Genomic DNA, 14,727 nt, shown 5'->3' with positions numbered 1-14,727 from the left:
AACCTTGTTTGAACAGGCACTTTTCTATGTAAACAACAACTGAAAATGTCCTCTATTTTACCAAATTGTAAAATCTAAACAGCTGAATCTATTATTTCACTGGAATGTCTGTGTTCCCTTGTGACCAGTCTCTTTCCCCAACAAGGTCCCCTATTGTTTCAACACTTCAATAGTGTCTCACATAAGACTCCCTCCTTCTGCCAGTTAGTGTTGGATATGAGATTATGGTCTGTGAAATTCACATTGAGACAATGAACAACACCCACAGCCATCTGAGGACAGCAGAAGAGATTCATTTGAATTTAGATCCGTGGAATGTTGTGTGTGCAAGCCCTGCTAAACTAATCTGCGTAACAAAGGCTGAATTTTATCCAAGGTCCATATATCCAGTCATCCAAGGTTGCAAGGCTCAGTTTTGATTTGATAGTTTGTCATTGAGAATAATGAAGAGCCTATGTCTCTCTCACAGGTTTTTTTTTTTTTCCCCAGATGGTGATGTTTGCACCTGTTTTTCTTTTTAAAAGCATAAAGTATGACTTTTAATTTCGAGATTGTCATCAATTACAATTTGCCCACATGGAACTTTTGGCCTAGTTATTCAGACGCCAAATGTTTTATAGGACTTGGATGAAAACAGTGGGCGGGACTGTCTCCCCTCAGACTAACCAATGAAATAAGAGCTAGATCTACCAACCCCGCTGTGCACTGCCTTTACATACAAAGTGCCCCTGTGAATGTCCAGTTCACTGTAGCCCGGTTTGTAACAGTGTGCCATTTTTGTCAGTCGGCAAGGGTCTTTTCAATGGCAACTCCCAAGAAAGTCTGCATTATTGGCTCTGGCAATTGGTAAGAAAACATATCTATATCGAAGGCTTTGTGTTTGTGTGTGGGTGTACAGGGTGCTGTTGCTAGAGAGACGCAGCATAGCCTATAATCATAGCAGAAAGCGTAGTAGCTCATGTGGTTTTGCTTACAGACTGGAGACCATATTTATGACAATGTTATGAGACAGACACTTTGTTATAGGCCTACATCATGCACACATCATGCACGTACTGTTTCTCCGATCAAATAGGCCAAATGTATGGCTATCAAAGAAAAATGCGCTTGGATTTGAATATGTTAACAACAAACACCATATCCTAAAAACAGCAAATACAAATGCGCTTGGATTTGAATATGTTAACAACAAACATCATATCCTAAAAACAGCACAGGTCAGAATAAAATGGACAATATGGAATGAAATGATCCCAGTAAGCAAAAATTACGTTGAAAAGACGTCTAACATGCTGACCACACCGCACGCGTCGCAAAACAAATGTACACATACATGTTATTCAATCATTGCACCTACGTTGCTCGCGCGCGTCAACAAGCGTCTGCGTGGCCAGGCGCTAAAAGTAGAACTTGGTTCTATTTGTGATGCTTGACACGCTGCATGTCCTGCCTCTCCCATCTCCTCATTGGTTTTTAGGAACATATACCCACATGGGTGATTGAAAGGGGAACTGAGGTCCAAACTCCAGTCCAGTTGGTGGTGGTAATGCACCTTAAAGTTGGTTGCTACCGCCATATAAACTCCAAAGAAGAAGAAGAAGCCATTACTAGAAACAAACTATGTTTACACTTTTATCTGTGGATTAATTGTCAGAGTAGAGGACCATGTGCATTTCAGGGAAAATAACAACCCAATGTTTATATCCCAGGACAAATGAGCTAGTAACAGCAAGCTAGCTAGCTAAATATACAAATGTTTAATGCTTTTCGACCTCTCTCCAAATTTAATAGTTGGTTCAGAGTTCGTTTTGATATTTCAACCTGCGTGTCCTGAGCGCGTCTGGTGTGGGTGGACAAAATCAACATGCGCGCGATGGCTAACGTGGACGCACGCGTGCGGGCGGTCTGGTCAGCATGTAAAAGTATTTTCCAGACGTTGAAGTTAGGTCCATTTTAGGTTCTGAATCAAAGGTGAAAATAACGTATTTTCCGGACGTTTAAAATATGTATTTTCCGGACGTTGAAAATACGTTTTTTTCCTGACGTGGAAATCCAGTTAATTTTCAGTTCTGAATGATAGTTGAAAATAAGTTTTTCGGGACATTGAAAATATGTACTTTCCGGATGTTGAAAATACGTATTTTCTGGACGTGAAATCAAGTTCATTTTCGGTTCTGAATGAAAGTTGAAAATACGTTATTTACAGACATTGAAAATACAATTTTGGCCAAATTTCAACTGCACATACATTCTCAATTAAGTAAGCATTAAGCTATATCAAAATAATTATTTATTATTATTTATTATAGGAAACAGGAGCCAACTGAAGATTGCAACATAGAATACTTACTATTGCGCCCAAAAAGCTTTAAAAGTGGCAGTGATGATGTTCAAAGTCTCCAGTCTACAGAATAAACCAACAGACCACTTCAACTACAAAAATATTCTCAGTAACGGTTACAGAAATATTGTTTTCTTGATATGACTGTGATATGTTGTTGCTTATCTACCTTATAAGATAAAAGCGTCTGCTGAATGACCAAAATGTAAATGTAAAAACAAACACTTGCAAAGCATGCTGGGTATTATTATAATAAGCTCCGCCCCCAAACAAGTACACATTTGGGTCAGTCCAGACCGGACCAAATCTGAACCAAGCATAGAAGTCTATGTTTGGGCCAAATCAGGGCCAGACCAGACCAAATCTGAACCAAACATAGACGTCTATGATTGGTTCAGATTTGGTCCGATCTGGACCGGACCAAAAATCAACGTCCTTGGACGTTATAATCAAGGCCGGTCTGGACCGCACCAAAAAAAGACAGCGGTCAAACTTTTTTCATTATGTAACCCGACATTTTTACTGGATATGTGTGCAACCAAAGTTCAACATTCACCTTATGCTACTATTTCTGCCAAGTCTACGCATACAATTTGATGCATACGTTTGATATATCCAACGTATGCACCACACAGATCACAGTTATGCACTGCAACTGCCTCTGAAACGCAATGCTGCAAGGCAAACGCAGCGTTATATTGGAAATGAATGTACTTCCAGTGTACCAATATGCAATGATGCTGTCGGTCTGATTTACCTCGTTTACATCGTGACATATTTCATTACGCCGTACGTCATCTTCATGTAATCTTGTTCCGTTACTGGACGGAGAGCATAGGGCAGCCATTCTCAACTGGCAGACTGCGGTCCGGATCTGGACCCAGAATGGGATCAATACGGGCCGCTTTCAACTTACTTCTGTTGAGAGTTGTACTAGTAGAATGGCTGCACACGGTGCAATTAATTTGGTAGTGCATGGTCATTTTTCCTCGTTATGTCATACACTAACAGACCTGGAGGAGAGCCTAGTCTATTGTCAGAGATCATATTTATTTTGGGAGATTGCAGATTGTTTCAGGTGATAATACAACTTTTTCCTCAACTTGTTTCTCTAACTTCCTAGCAAGTCGAGCTAGCTTACAGAGCAGCTAGCTAGTTAACAAGCTAAAAGCTAGGCTAGGTTGAATATACTGTAGCTAGCGACCACCTAATACTTATCCTCAAAAAGAAACAAAAACAGAAGGCAACAGTCATATAATATAATGTGTTTAGCAGCCAATGTGTATTATTTAATATTACTATTAAAATAGTACTCACTTATAGGAATGGGTAATTGTTTACTAGCTATACCATCACTGAAAACCACATATTTTCATCTTGTTCTGTGGTTTGGTAACTTCCTGTTCTATTAACGGAATCTAGCTGCACTAAAGACGAGCTGATCATAGCGAAAAAGAGAATACTTCTGCATTTCCCGCTTTGTAAACACATTGATTCTCTTTGCAAATAGGCTCCAACTAACTCCTGATGGGTAGCTGATATGCATATCTTAAATAGCCAAAATGATGTCTTAAGCTTAGGTCAGGAATCCGGACTAGGCTAATAAAGCCAATGCAACTGCCTGTTTTACAAACGGTACAACACGGATCGGCATTCATTAAATTGCATTGCAGGCCGACACTGTAGGCTACACCAGAGCCATCTAAATATATGGTTCTGGGCTACCCCACTGGGCAAGAACTGGTTGAATCAACATTGTTTCCACATAATTTCAACCCCAAAATTCAGTGATGACGTTGAATCATCGTGGAAAAATTATTGGATTTGCAAACAGTCATCAACGTAAAGGAATTTCATATTTTTTTCACCCAACTTTTAACCTAAATCCAATGACAGGGTGAATTTTTAGTTGATTTCACGTTGAATTCACATTAGTTGACAACTCAATCAAATGTAAATAAAAACTAGACGTTGAACTGACGCCCAGTGGGTTGCTAGGCCCTATTCTAGTTTTGCGGGAATAGGAGAAGGGCGGCAATTTTTTTGTCTCACCTAGGCGGCAGAACGGCCAGGACCAGGCCTGGGCGTGCTGCAGCTAGCTAGCATGCCTAGTTAGATCATTCTAGCAGCATTTCCCATGGAAACAAGTCACTCGAGCAGTAGCTACATGATGCTGACCCTTGCCTTGCAGTAAAGCTGCTCTTGGATTGTAATGATAGCACCACATGTATTTATTTGAGTAATGAGATTCATCTTACATTGTTGCATTATGTAACGTTTAACCAGAATTGGCCACTGAATGCAAGGCCAGCAAACAAACTAACTTTAGCTGGTCAACAATCCAAGTGATGATCAAGCCTTCAACCATAAAACGGACAGGGAGGGTGCAGCAACTACCATTTGCCTATTTAATAGGATAATTGATGGTCAATCTTGCAAGTTGCAAATTTGCAATAAGATGAAGTTGTTTGTGCTCTGGGCTCTTTCCAAAAAGTATTTTGGGCATTTGCATTGTTCAATCTAGGGTGCATGTGCACAGTTCAGATGTTCTTTCCGAAAATCGCAGATAGAATAGAATAGGTATTCTAGGTGTCTAGGTATTGAATTAAATCATGGACGACAAACTTAAAGGCATGATTATATTGCAATTTCTCTACTATACAGGGGCTCTGCTATTGCCAAAATAGTGGGTTCCAATGCTGCGCAGAACTCCAAGTTTGACAACACAGTGACCATGTGGGTGTTTGAGGAGATGGTGGATGGTCGCAAGCTGACAGATATCATTAACACCGACCATGAGAACGTCAAGTACCTGCCTGGACACAAGCTACCCCCCAATGTGGTGAGAAACACATCAAACGCCACTATGTGTTGTAATCCTACTCGGGAATGGGATTTATTTTTCTATAATCCTTTATTCACATAATTTAAATTGACCTACCCCTAAACCAATACCCTTTTTGCCTGTATCAATGTTACCCTGATCACATCTTGCCAAATGCTGTGTGACCGTTTCTTCTGTCACAACTAGGAGGTCCTAATGTGATGAGTAATAAACTGCTGTGGGGAATAGGGCCCGATGTCTGCTGCTGGTCCATGTGTGTAAAGGGTCAGCCCTGGCTCAGTTATTATGTGTTGCAACTGCAGCTGTCCTTGCAGCTCTCAGTACCTCTCACTACAATCCCCACCACTATAGTATTGTGAATCCCTGCCACCTGGCTTTTGTAGGATGGGTCATTCTGACTTGACTGATTTAGCACAGACCAACCAGTCACTGCATTATGGAACACAATTATAAAATTAAACTTTATAATGAAATCATTTTTTGCAGGAGGCCAAATTTTGATGCCTTTGATTTAGCTTTGTGCACTGTGGCACACGCTATTTAGAACTGATAACGGATTCATTTTACAATGTGCAAGGACTACAGTGGCTTCACCCCCCCTTGGCATTTTTCCTATTTTGTTGCCTTACAACCTGGAATTAAAATGGATTTTTTGGGAGTTTGTATCATTTCATTTACACAACATGCCTACCACTTTGAAGATGCAAAATATTTTTTTATTGTGAAACAAACAACAAATAAGACAAAAAAACAGGAAACTTGAGCGTGCATAACTATTCTACATAGTCAATACTTTGTAGAGCCACCTTTTGCAGCAATTACAGCTGCAAGTCTCTTGGGGTATGTCTCTATAAGCTTGGCACATCTAGTCACTGGGATTTTTGCCCATTCTTCAAGGCAAAACTGCTCCAGCTCCTTCAAGTTGGATGGGTTCCGCTGGTGTACAGCAATCTTTAAGTCATACCACAGATTATCAAATGGATTGAGGTCTGGGCTTTGACTAGGCCATTCCAAGACATTTCAATGTTTCCCCTTAAACCACTCGAGTGTTGCTATAGCAGTATGCTTAGGGTCATTGTCCTGCTGGAAGGTGAACCTCCGTCCCAGTCTCAAATCTCTGGAAGGCTGAAACAGGTTTCCCTCAAGAATTTCCCTGTATTTAGCGCCATCCATCATTCCTTCAATTCTGACCAGTTTCCCAGTCCCTGCCGATGAAAAACATCCACACAGCATGGATGGTGTTCTCTGGGTGATGAGAGTTGTTGGGTTTGCGCCAGACATTTTCCTTGATGTCCAAAAAACTAAATTTTAGTCTCATCTGACCAGAGTACCTTCTTCCATATGTTTGGGGAGTTTCCCACATGGCTTTTGGCGAACACCAAACGTGTTTGCTTATTTTTTCTTTAAGCAATGGCTTTTTTCTGGCCACTCTTCCGTAAAGCCCAGCTCTGTGGAGTGTACGGCTTAAAATGGTCCAATGGACAGATACTCCAATCTCCGCTTTGGAGCTTTGCAGCTCCTTCAGGGTCATCTTTGGTCTCTTTGTTGCCTCTCTGATTAATGCCCTCCTTGCCTGGTCCGTGAGTTTTGGTGGGCGGCCCTCTCTTGGCAGGTTTGTTGTGGTGCCAGATTCTTTCCATTTTTTAATAATGGATTTAATGGTGCTCCGTGGGATGTTCAAAGTTTCGGATATTTTTTGATAACCCAACCCTGATCTGTACTTCTCCACAACTTTGTCCCTGACCTGTTTGGAGAGCTCCTTGGTCTTCATGGTGCCGCTTGCTTGGTGGTGCCCCTTGCTTAGTGGTGTTGCAGACTCTGGGGCCTTTCAGAACAGGTGTACATATACTGAGATCATGTGACAGATCATGTGACACTTAGATTGCACACAGGTGGACTTTATTTAACTAATTATGTGACTTCTGAAGGTAATTGGTTGCACCAGATCTTATTTAGGGGCTTCATTGCAAAGGGAAGGAATACATATGCACGCACCACTTTTTCCCAAAAATATTTTTTTATTTTTTTCATTCCACTTCACCAATTTTGACTATTTTGTGTATGTCCATTACATGAAATATAAATACAAATCCATTTAAATTACAGGTTTTAATGCAACAAAATAGGAAAAACGCCAAGGGGGTTGAAAACTTTTGCAAGGCATTGTATATTAGACAAACAGGCTAAGGCCAGTGCCCTGACTGTCCCCTCTCCTTTCTCTCCCCCAGTTGGCTGTTCCTGAGCTGGTGGACGCTGCCAAGGAAGCAGACATCCTAGTGTTTGTGATACCCCACCAGTTCATCGGCAGAGTTTGTGACACCATGAAGGGGAAGATAAAGAGCGATGCACTAGGAATGTCACTCATCAAGGTTTGGCTAAGGGCCTCATTACACTACACTACTACACTTTGATAACGCAAACTAGGTCCAGGAGAGATACTGGCGGCAGGTAGCTTAGTGGGTAAGAGCGTTGTGCCAGTAACCGAAAGGTCGCTGGTTCTAATCCCCGAGCTGACTAGGTGAAAAATCTGTCGATGTGCCCTTAAGCAAGGCACTTAACCCTAATTGCTCCTGTAAGTCGCTCTGGATAAGAGCGTCTGCTAAATGACTAAAATGTAAATGTAAATGTAGTGTAAAGAGACAGATCTAGATTCAAATCTCTCTTTAAGGGATGTCTCCCATACTACCATCTGGAGGTAGTGTGGGAGACATCTACACAACATCCCCCCTCTGAGTGGTACAGTGTAAAGACAAAGGCTCTCCCACACCACATGTTCCTGCAAGAATTACCTTAAAACCAGTAGACAGCATTTTTGCTCTGTTAGCCAAATAGAAAATGAAAGGCTTTTAAAATATCCACACATTTGTGAATCATTGCATTAATCAGTCGTGCCACACTATGTGCAAAATGGTTTAGATGGGAAGCTCCTGTATAATTTAAATTGCTATCCTTATTTTGTTTGTCTATATACTATGGTATTTACGGTATGCTAATAGCTGCACCTACAGGTGAAGCAGGAATGTGCCTTTGGTCATGCTACATCCAAGTCTGATGTTGAAGAGAGATAGATTTCACTACACATATTTTACAAATGTATATCCATCCTAATACCCATGCTCTCCTCACTGTGAATGGGCTGTGTGTGTTTCTCAACCTTTTTTACATAAGGGACTGGATTGGCTGGGTTTGGTGCTCCTTTGGGGACTATTCTAATTAAAACTAGCACTTGAGAACTTATGAAATCGGTGCTTGTTAATTTTCTTACACACTGGTCACTCAATCATTGAGAAAACGTGTCCTACTCTGTCCTTATCTTGATCCTTGAAAGAAACTATCTGACCCTCATTATCATGCTCTGTAAATCATTGACTCCTTCAGCCTCTTGCATTACAAATTAAGGGGTGGTTTACAGTACACAGATTACAGTAAAACTAATCCTGGACTAAAAAGCAACCTAAATGGAGAATCTCATTGAAAATACCTTTTAGGCCAGGGTTAGGCTTATGCTGCATTCATAACCAAGTAGGAAAGTTGAAATAACCAGTTATGAAGTCGTAAATACTAGTTAGATGCATTCACGTGCTTTGAACTCGTTGAGAAACGCCCATTGGCTAATGGCCAACAAGCTGCGTCAACCATGAACTAAAAGTACAGCTATCAAATCAAATGTATTGGTTATTGCGAGTGTAGTGAAATGCTAGTGCTTCTAGTTCTGACAGTGCGGCAATATCTAGCAAGTAATATCTAACAGTTCCACAACAAATATCTAATACACACAAAAGGAATGGAATAGTTCTTCCCGGCTGTATGGAATAACACTTTTTCTGGGCTAACAAAATACTGCAAAGTTTCCTAAGGACTAGAAGCGACGCAGCCCTTTCTGTCTGCGCCATTTTAGCCGACCATCATGCTTGTAAACAAATTATAGTGTTCAAAAAACATATTAATATATTGCTTTTTATAAATCATGTTTTGTTGTTGCATTTAATTGACAGAAATGCTGTTATCGTATAATTCCCATAGTAGGTGACGTCAGAGGTCAGCATGTAGGAGAAGTCGGAGTTCAGGGATGATAGACGAGTTTCCCACTTGTAATTACCAGTTGGAGGGGTGTTTCCAGTCGTATATGGTAAATACCACCTTCTCAGTTGGTTATGAACGCAGGGTTAATCTATGTCCAGGAAACCACCCCTAAAGGTTTTAAAGCAGTAGTTTCAAGTTTTATTTGTCGTATGTACTGTATACACATGGTATACACTGTCCAACGAAATGCTTACTTGCAGGATCCTTCTCAACAATGCAACAACAATAACAAATAAGAAAATATAAGAATACATCAAGTAAATGGCTCAGTAGAATAGAATAGACATTTTAGCATAAGTATAATACAGGAAGGCACAATTTATAGCACAATGTATCAAGGAAGGGAGGATTGGGGGGCAAGTGTTTAAATTGTGCAGTATTAGCAATAATAAATAAGTAGTGTTGCCAGATTCTGATTGTGTTAATGTGAAGTTATTATGTAGTTAAATGCTCCACTGTAATATACAGTACCTCTCTTGAATTGCTTTATTGTGCGTACCGTATACTGAGTACTCATGTGCTGTGTGTTCTACTCCAGGGTGTGGATGAGGGTCCAGATGGGCTGAAGCTCATCTCTGATGTGATCCAGGAGAAGCTGGGCATCACCATGAGTGTGTTGATGGGGGCCAACATCGCCAACGAAGTCGCCGATGAGAAGTTCTGTGAGACCACTATCGGTTAGACTCATGGGGTTAAGGGGAACATTTACTTAGGAGAGAAAATTAACCTTGTGAAAATGAACTTTGTGGGCTGGGTTATCATTACATACAGTGGGGAGAACAAGTATTTGATACACTGCCGATTTTGCAGGTTTTCCTACTTACAAAGCATGTAGAGGTCTGTAATTTTTATCATAGGTACACTTCAACTGTGAGAGACGGAATCTAAAACAAAAATCCAGAAAATCACATTGTATGATTTTTAAGTAATTAATTTGCATTTTATTGCAGGACATAAGTATTTGATACATCAGAAAAGCAGAACTTAATATTTGGTACAGAAACCTTTGTTTGCAATTACAGAGATCATACGTTTCCTGTAGGTCTTGACCAGGTTTGCACACACTGCAGCAGGGATTTTGGCCCACTCCTCCATACAGACCTTCTCCAGATCCTTCAGGTTTCGGGGCTGTCGCTGGGTAATACGGACTTTCAGCTCCCTCCAAAGATTTTCTATTGGGTTCAGGTCTGGAGACTGGCTAGGCCACTCCAGGACCTTGAGATGTTTCTTACGGAGCCAATCCTTAGTTGCCCTGGCTGTGTGTTTCGGGTCGTTGTCATGCTGGAAGACCCAGCCACGACCCATCTTCAATGCTCTTACTGAGGGAAGGAGGTTGTTGGCCAAGATCTCGCGATACATGGCCCCATCCATCCTCCCCTCAATACGGTGCAGTCGTCCTGTCCCCTTTGAAGAAAAGCATCCCCAAAGAATGATGTTTCCACCTCCATGCTTCACGGTTGGGATGATGTTCTTGGGGTTGTACTCATCCTTCTTCTTCCTCCAAACACGGCGAGTGGAGTTTAGACCAAAAAGCTATATTTTTGTCTCATCAGACCACATGACCTTCTCCCATTCCTCCTCTGGATCATCCAGATGGTCTATGGCAAACTTCAGACGGGCCTGGACATGCGCTGGCTTGAGCAGGGGGACCTTGTGTGCGCTGCAGGATTTTAATCCATGACGGCGTAGTGTGTTGCTAATGGTTTTCTTTGAGACTGTGGTCCCAGCTCTCTTCAGGTCATTGACCAGGTCCTGCCGTGTAGTTCTGGGCTGATCCCTCACCTTCCTCATGATCATTGATGCCCCACGAGGTGAGATCTTGCATGGAGCCCCAGACCGAGGGTGATTGACCGTCATCTTGAACTTCTTCCATTTTCTAATAATTGCGCCAACAGTTGTTGCCTTCTCACCAAGCTGCTTGCCTATTGTCCTGTAGCCCATCCCAGCCTTGTGCAGGTCTACAATTTTATCCCTGATGTCCTTACACAGCTCTCTGGTCTTGGCCATTGTGGAGAGGTTGGAGTCTGTTTGATTGAGTGTGTGGACAGGTGTCTTTTATACAGGTAACGAGTTCAAACAGGTGCAGTTAATACAGGTAATGAGTGGAGAACAGGAGGGCTTCTTAAAGAAAAACTGTCTGTGAGAGCCGGAATTCTTACTGGTTGGTAGGTGATCAAATACTTATGTCATGCAATAAAATGCAAATTAATTACTTAAAAATCATACAATGTGATTTTCTGGATTTTTGTTTTAGATTCCGTCTCTCACAGTTGAAGTGTACCTATGATAAACAATTACAGACCTCTACATGCTTTGTAAGTAGGAAAACCTGCAAAATCGGCAGTGTATCAAATACTTGTTCTCCCCACTGTACGTTTGAATGGCGTGCTGTCCCTTGTCTTTTTCCCTTCCTGAAAATGCCTCTTAATAGTTTGGGTAGATTATACAGCACAGTGCAAACTGAAAAGTAAGGCATTAATATAAACTGTTTTGAGAGTTGGTCCATTTTGTCAGTGTGTGTGTAGACATTAGTAAAGGTGTTCACCATAGATGTTAGACGTTTAGTTGTTAGAGACTGAACTGGAGTAGAAAAAAGTAAATAGGCAAAACTTGTTTTTGTAAGGACAGCCTTTGCCAGATTTAATCAACCTGCAATAAAACAATGTCTCTGCTCAAGACTGCCATGTCAGCATGGGGGTAAAAGTCTGGCTGTTTACATTACAGAGAGTGAGCTGGCTTATTTTACGGTAGTTCTGTACACTTGTAATTGTATGCAGCACTAGTGAACTCTGGTATGTCATTTCTGTACTGTGTATTTGAAACATGACATTGAGCATGTCTAGGGCCAAGTTGTTCCTTACTGTGTGACCTGCCCATGAAAACACTGTGCCCTAGCCTATAAGTCTGGGCCCTGAGTGGACCTTGAGTTTTCTGGGTTAAGCCACGTGGTCTGGAAAAACTCCAGCACTAAGCATGACAATACAAGAGTGGTGAAGTATTTGAACGGGGTGGTTGTGAAAGATACGGATGTTAGGATCGAAAAGGGTCATTTCTCATTCTCCCTCTCTCCCCAGGATGTAAGAATACAAAACATGGGGCTTTGCTGAAGGAACTCATGCAGACCAGTAACTTCCGGGTCACGGTAGTGGAGGAGTCCGATGTGGTTGAAATCTGTGGAGCACTGAAGGTGAGCACTCAACCGTTAAGAGATTCTGCTTGGCCTCGTCTTACTTCATGTCTAGTCATGTTGTCTCGATGTCTGAATCTCAATTAATCTACTTCTTACTGAAAACATAAAAGGGTAGTGAGAAGAGGGCTAGACGAGAGAAAGTGTGCTTGTAAGAAATTACTGCCCTAATGTGTTGAAGCCATTAACCTCTGCGGCTGTCAGAACATTGTGGCGGTGGGGGCGGGCTTCTGTGACGGCCTGGGCTTCGGGGACAACACGAAGGCGGCGGTGATCCGGCTGGGCCTGATGGAGATGATCGCCTTCGCACGAATCTTCTGCACTGCCGGGCCCGTCTCCTCTGCCACCTTCCTGGAGAGCTGTGGCGTTGCCGACCTCATCACGACCTGCTACGGCGGCCGCAACCGCAAAGTGGCCGAAGCCTTTGCTAAAGGGGGGAAGGTGAGAGGGGACGTTACTAATTGGCTTTTAGGGTCGATATAAAAATGAAGGTTTGAATTATAGCATTTAGGATTGGAAGGGGGAAAAATACAGTAGATGAACGCTGTAATTATTAGGTTTGAAAATAAAGGGGGCCACAGATAAAGTTAGTAAAGTAAAGAGAGTGAGTTTCATTTCAATGTTGTTTTGGAGAGTGGTGTAATACTACAATAGTAGTCTTGACTTAACTGCCATGTCTGTATTCTGCTCAGTCAATTGAAGAGCTGGAGAAAGAGATGCTGAATGGACAGAAGCTCCAGGGACCAGCAACAGCAGCTGAAGTCCATGTTATCCTAAAGAACAAAAATCTGCTTGACAAGTAGGCACAGAAATCAAACCACTCTTTCACCCATTGAAGAAACTGATTATACATTAAATGTGATGATTCACTTACCAAAAACCTCTTGCTCTGTCACCTCAGTTAAATGCAGATAAAAGGATAAATATGAAATGGTCAAAACAATGCAGTTATTCTCAAAGGACAAAGACTGTGACAACTCAACAATCCCTCCCTCCCTCCCTCCCGTCCCAGGTTCCCACTATTCAACGCTGTGTACCAGATCTGCTACCAGGGCCATCCGATCACAGAGTTCATCAAACGTTTGCAGAACCACCCAGAGCATATGTAGGCTAACAGACTGACCAAGTGCCAGGAGAAGGATCAACACCACTTCCACTTTGTACCGGATAGGAAAATACGTACACTTGCACACTCCACAGCTCCGATGCAGCAAGCAGACTCCATCGGACGATGTGAAGTAAAGTTAGCTTGCATTGGACTTGTGGTGTGTGCTGCAGCTATCTACTCTGTACTGTCTAAGTGGTTTTTGTATGTACCGCTATAGTACAAGTGCTTTTCTCCTCCTGGTTTTCAACAGGAGTGTGACCCAGCATGTTTTTGTTGTCACCCAATCAGACGCCACTGTCCATCCTCAGCTGTTATCTTGGTCTGTCCATTGTGACCTCACTTTCTTATTGTTTGGCTTATTCATGTTAATTGTGGTAGGGCGTTGTAGCAGATGCTAGGCTATTTGTGTCCTTCAAATCAAACTTTATTTGTCACATGCGCCGAATACAACAGGGGTAGACCTTACCGTGAAATGCTTACTTACAAGCCCTTAACCAACAATGCAGTTCAAGAAAGAGTGTATTTACCAAATAAACTAAAGTAAAGAAATTATCAAAAGTAACACAATAAAATAACAATAAAATAACACATTGACTCGGTACTGGTACCGAGTCAATGTGCGGGGGTACAGGTTAGTCGAGGTAATTTGTACATGTAGGTAGGGGTAAAGTGACTATACATAGATAAGACAGCGGGTAGCAGCAGTGTAAAAACAAATGGGGGGGGGAGTCAATGTAAATAGTCCAGGTGGCCGTTTGATTAATTGTCCTTCTCCTTTTTTCTAATTCTGAATCTCTCTGCATCCTTTGAGATGTCTTGACTTATACTATATGTATAGTTAGGCTAGATTTGCTTAGCACCTGTTAAAACAATTTAAAGTGCCTTTCTATGCCACATTCCTAAAAAGTCTTGGCTGTTTATGTGCTTTGTGAAACCAAATAGTTTTTCCCCTTATTGTCCTTCCATGAAGCCATTAGTCACCATGACGCTGCCTTTGAATTTCACTGACATATGGCTTGCACAGTATGTTTGAAAAAAGTGTATGTCAAAAGAAAGATTTGCCTTTGAAATAAATAATTGATTTGTGTCGTGGCTGCCCTTTTCATTTGGCTACTTGTTCACATAAGCTTCTTGAGGGGAGTTTTATTCCGGTGATGGCAAGT

The 14,727-nt window shown here is 41.7% G+C and overlaps 1 protein-coding gene across 1 annotated transcript; it reads left to right on the top strand.

Annotated features, from left to right (window-relative positions):
* Positions 1-717: 717 nt before the first annotated feature.
* On the top strand, positions 718-14,653 carry LOC311150123 (glycerol-3-phosphate dehydrogenase [NAD(+)], cytoplasmic). The gene is made up of 8 exons (XM_084187417.1): positions 718-846; positions 5,006-5,183; positions 7,415-7,555; positions 9,808-9,946; positions 12,344-12,456; positions 12,661-12,897; positions 13,149-13,255; positions 13,469-14,653. The coding sequence occupies exons 1-8, from the start codon at positions 803-805 to the stop codon at positions 13,563-13,565; spliced, it is 1,056 nt and encodes a 351-aa protein (XP_084043543.1). The 5' UTR covers positions 718-802; the 3' UTR covers positions 13,566-14,653.
* The last annotated feature ends 74 nt before the right edge of the window (positions 14,654-14,727 follow it).

The sequence above is a fragment of the Coregonus lavaretus genome, assembly GCF_964263955.1.
Source record: "Coregonus lavaretus genome assembly, chromosome: 22".
NCBI lineage: Eukaryota > Metazoa > Chordata > Actinopteri > Salmoniformes > Salmonidae > Coregonus > Coregonus lavaretus.
The sequence above is the reverse complement of the archived record's forward strand: the minus strand, read 5'-3'. Positions and strand labels throughout refer to the sequence as shown.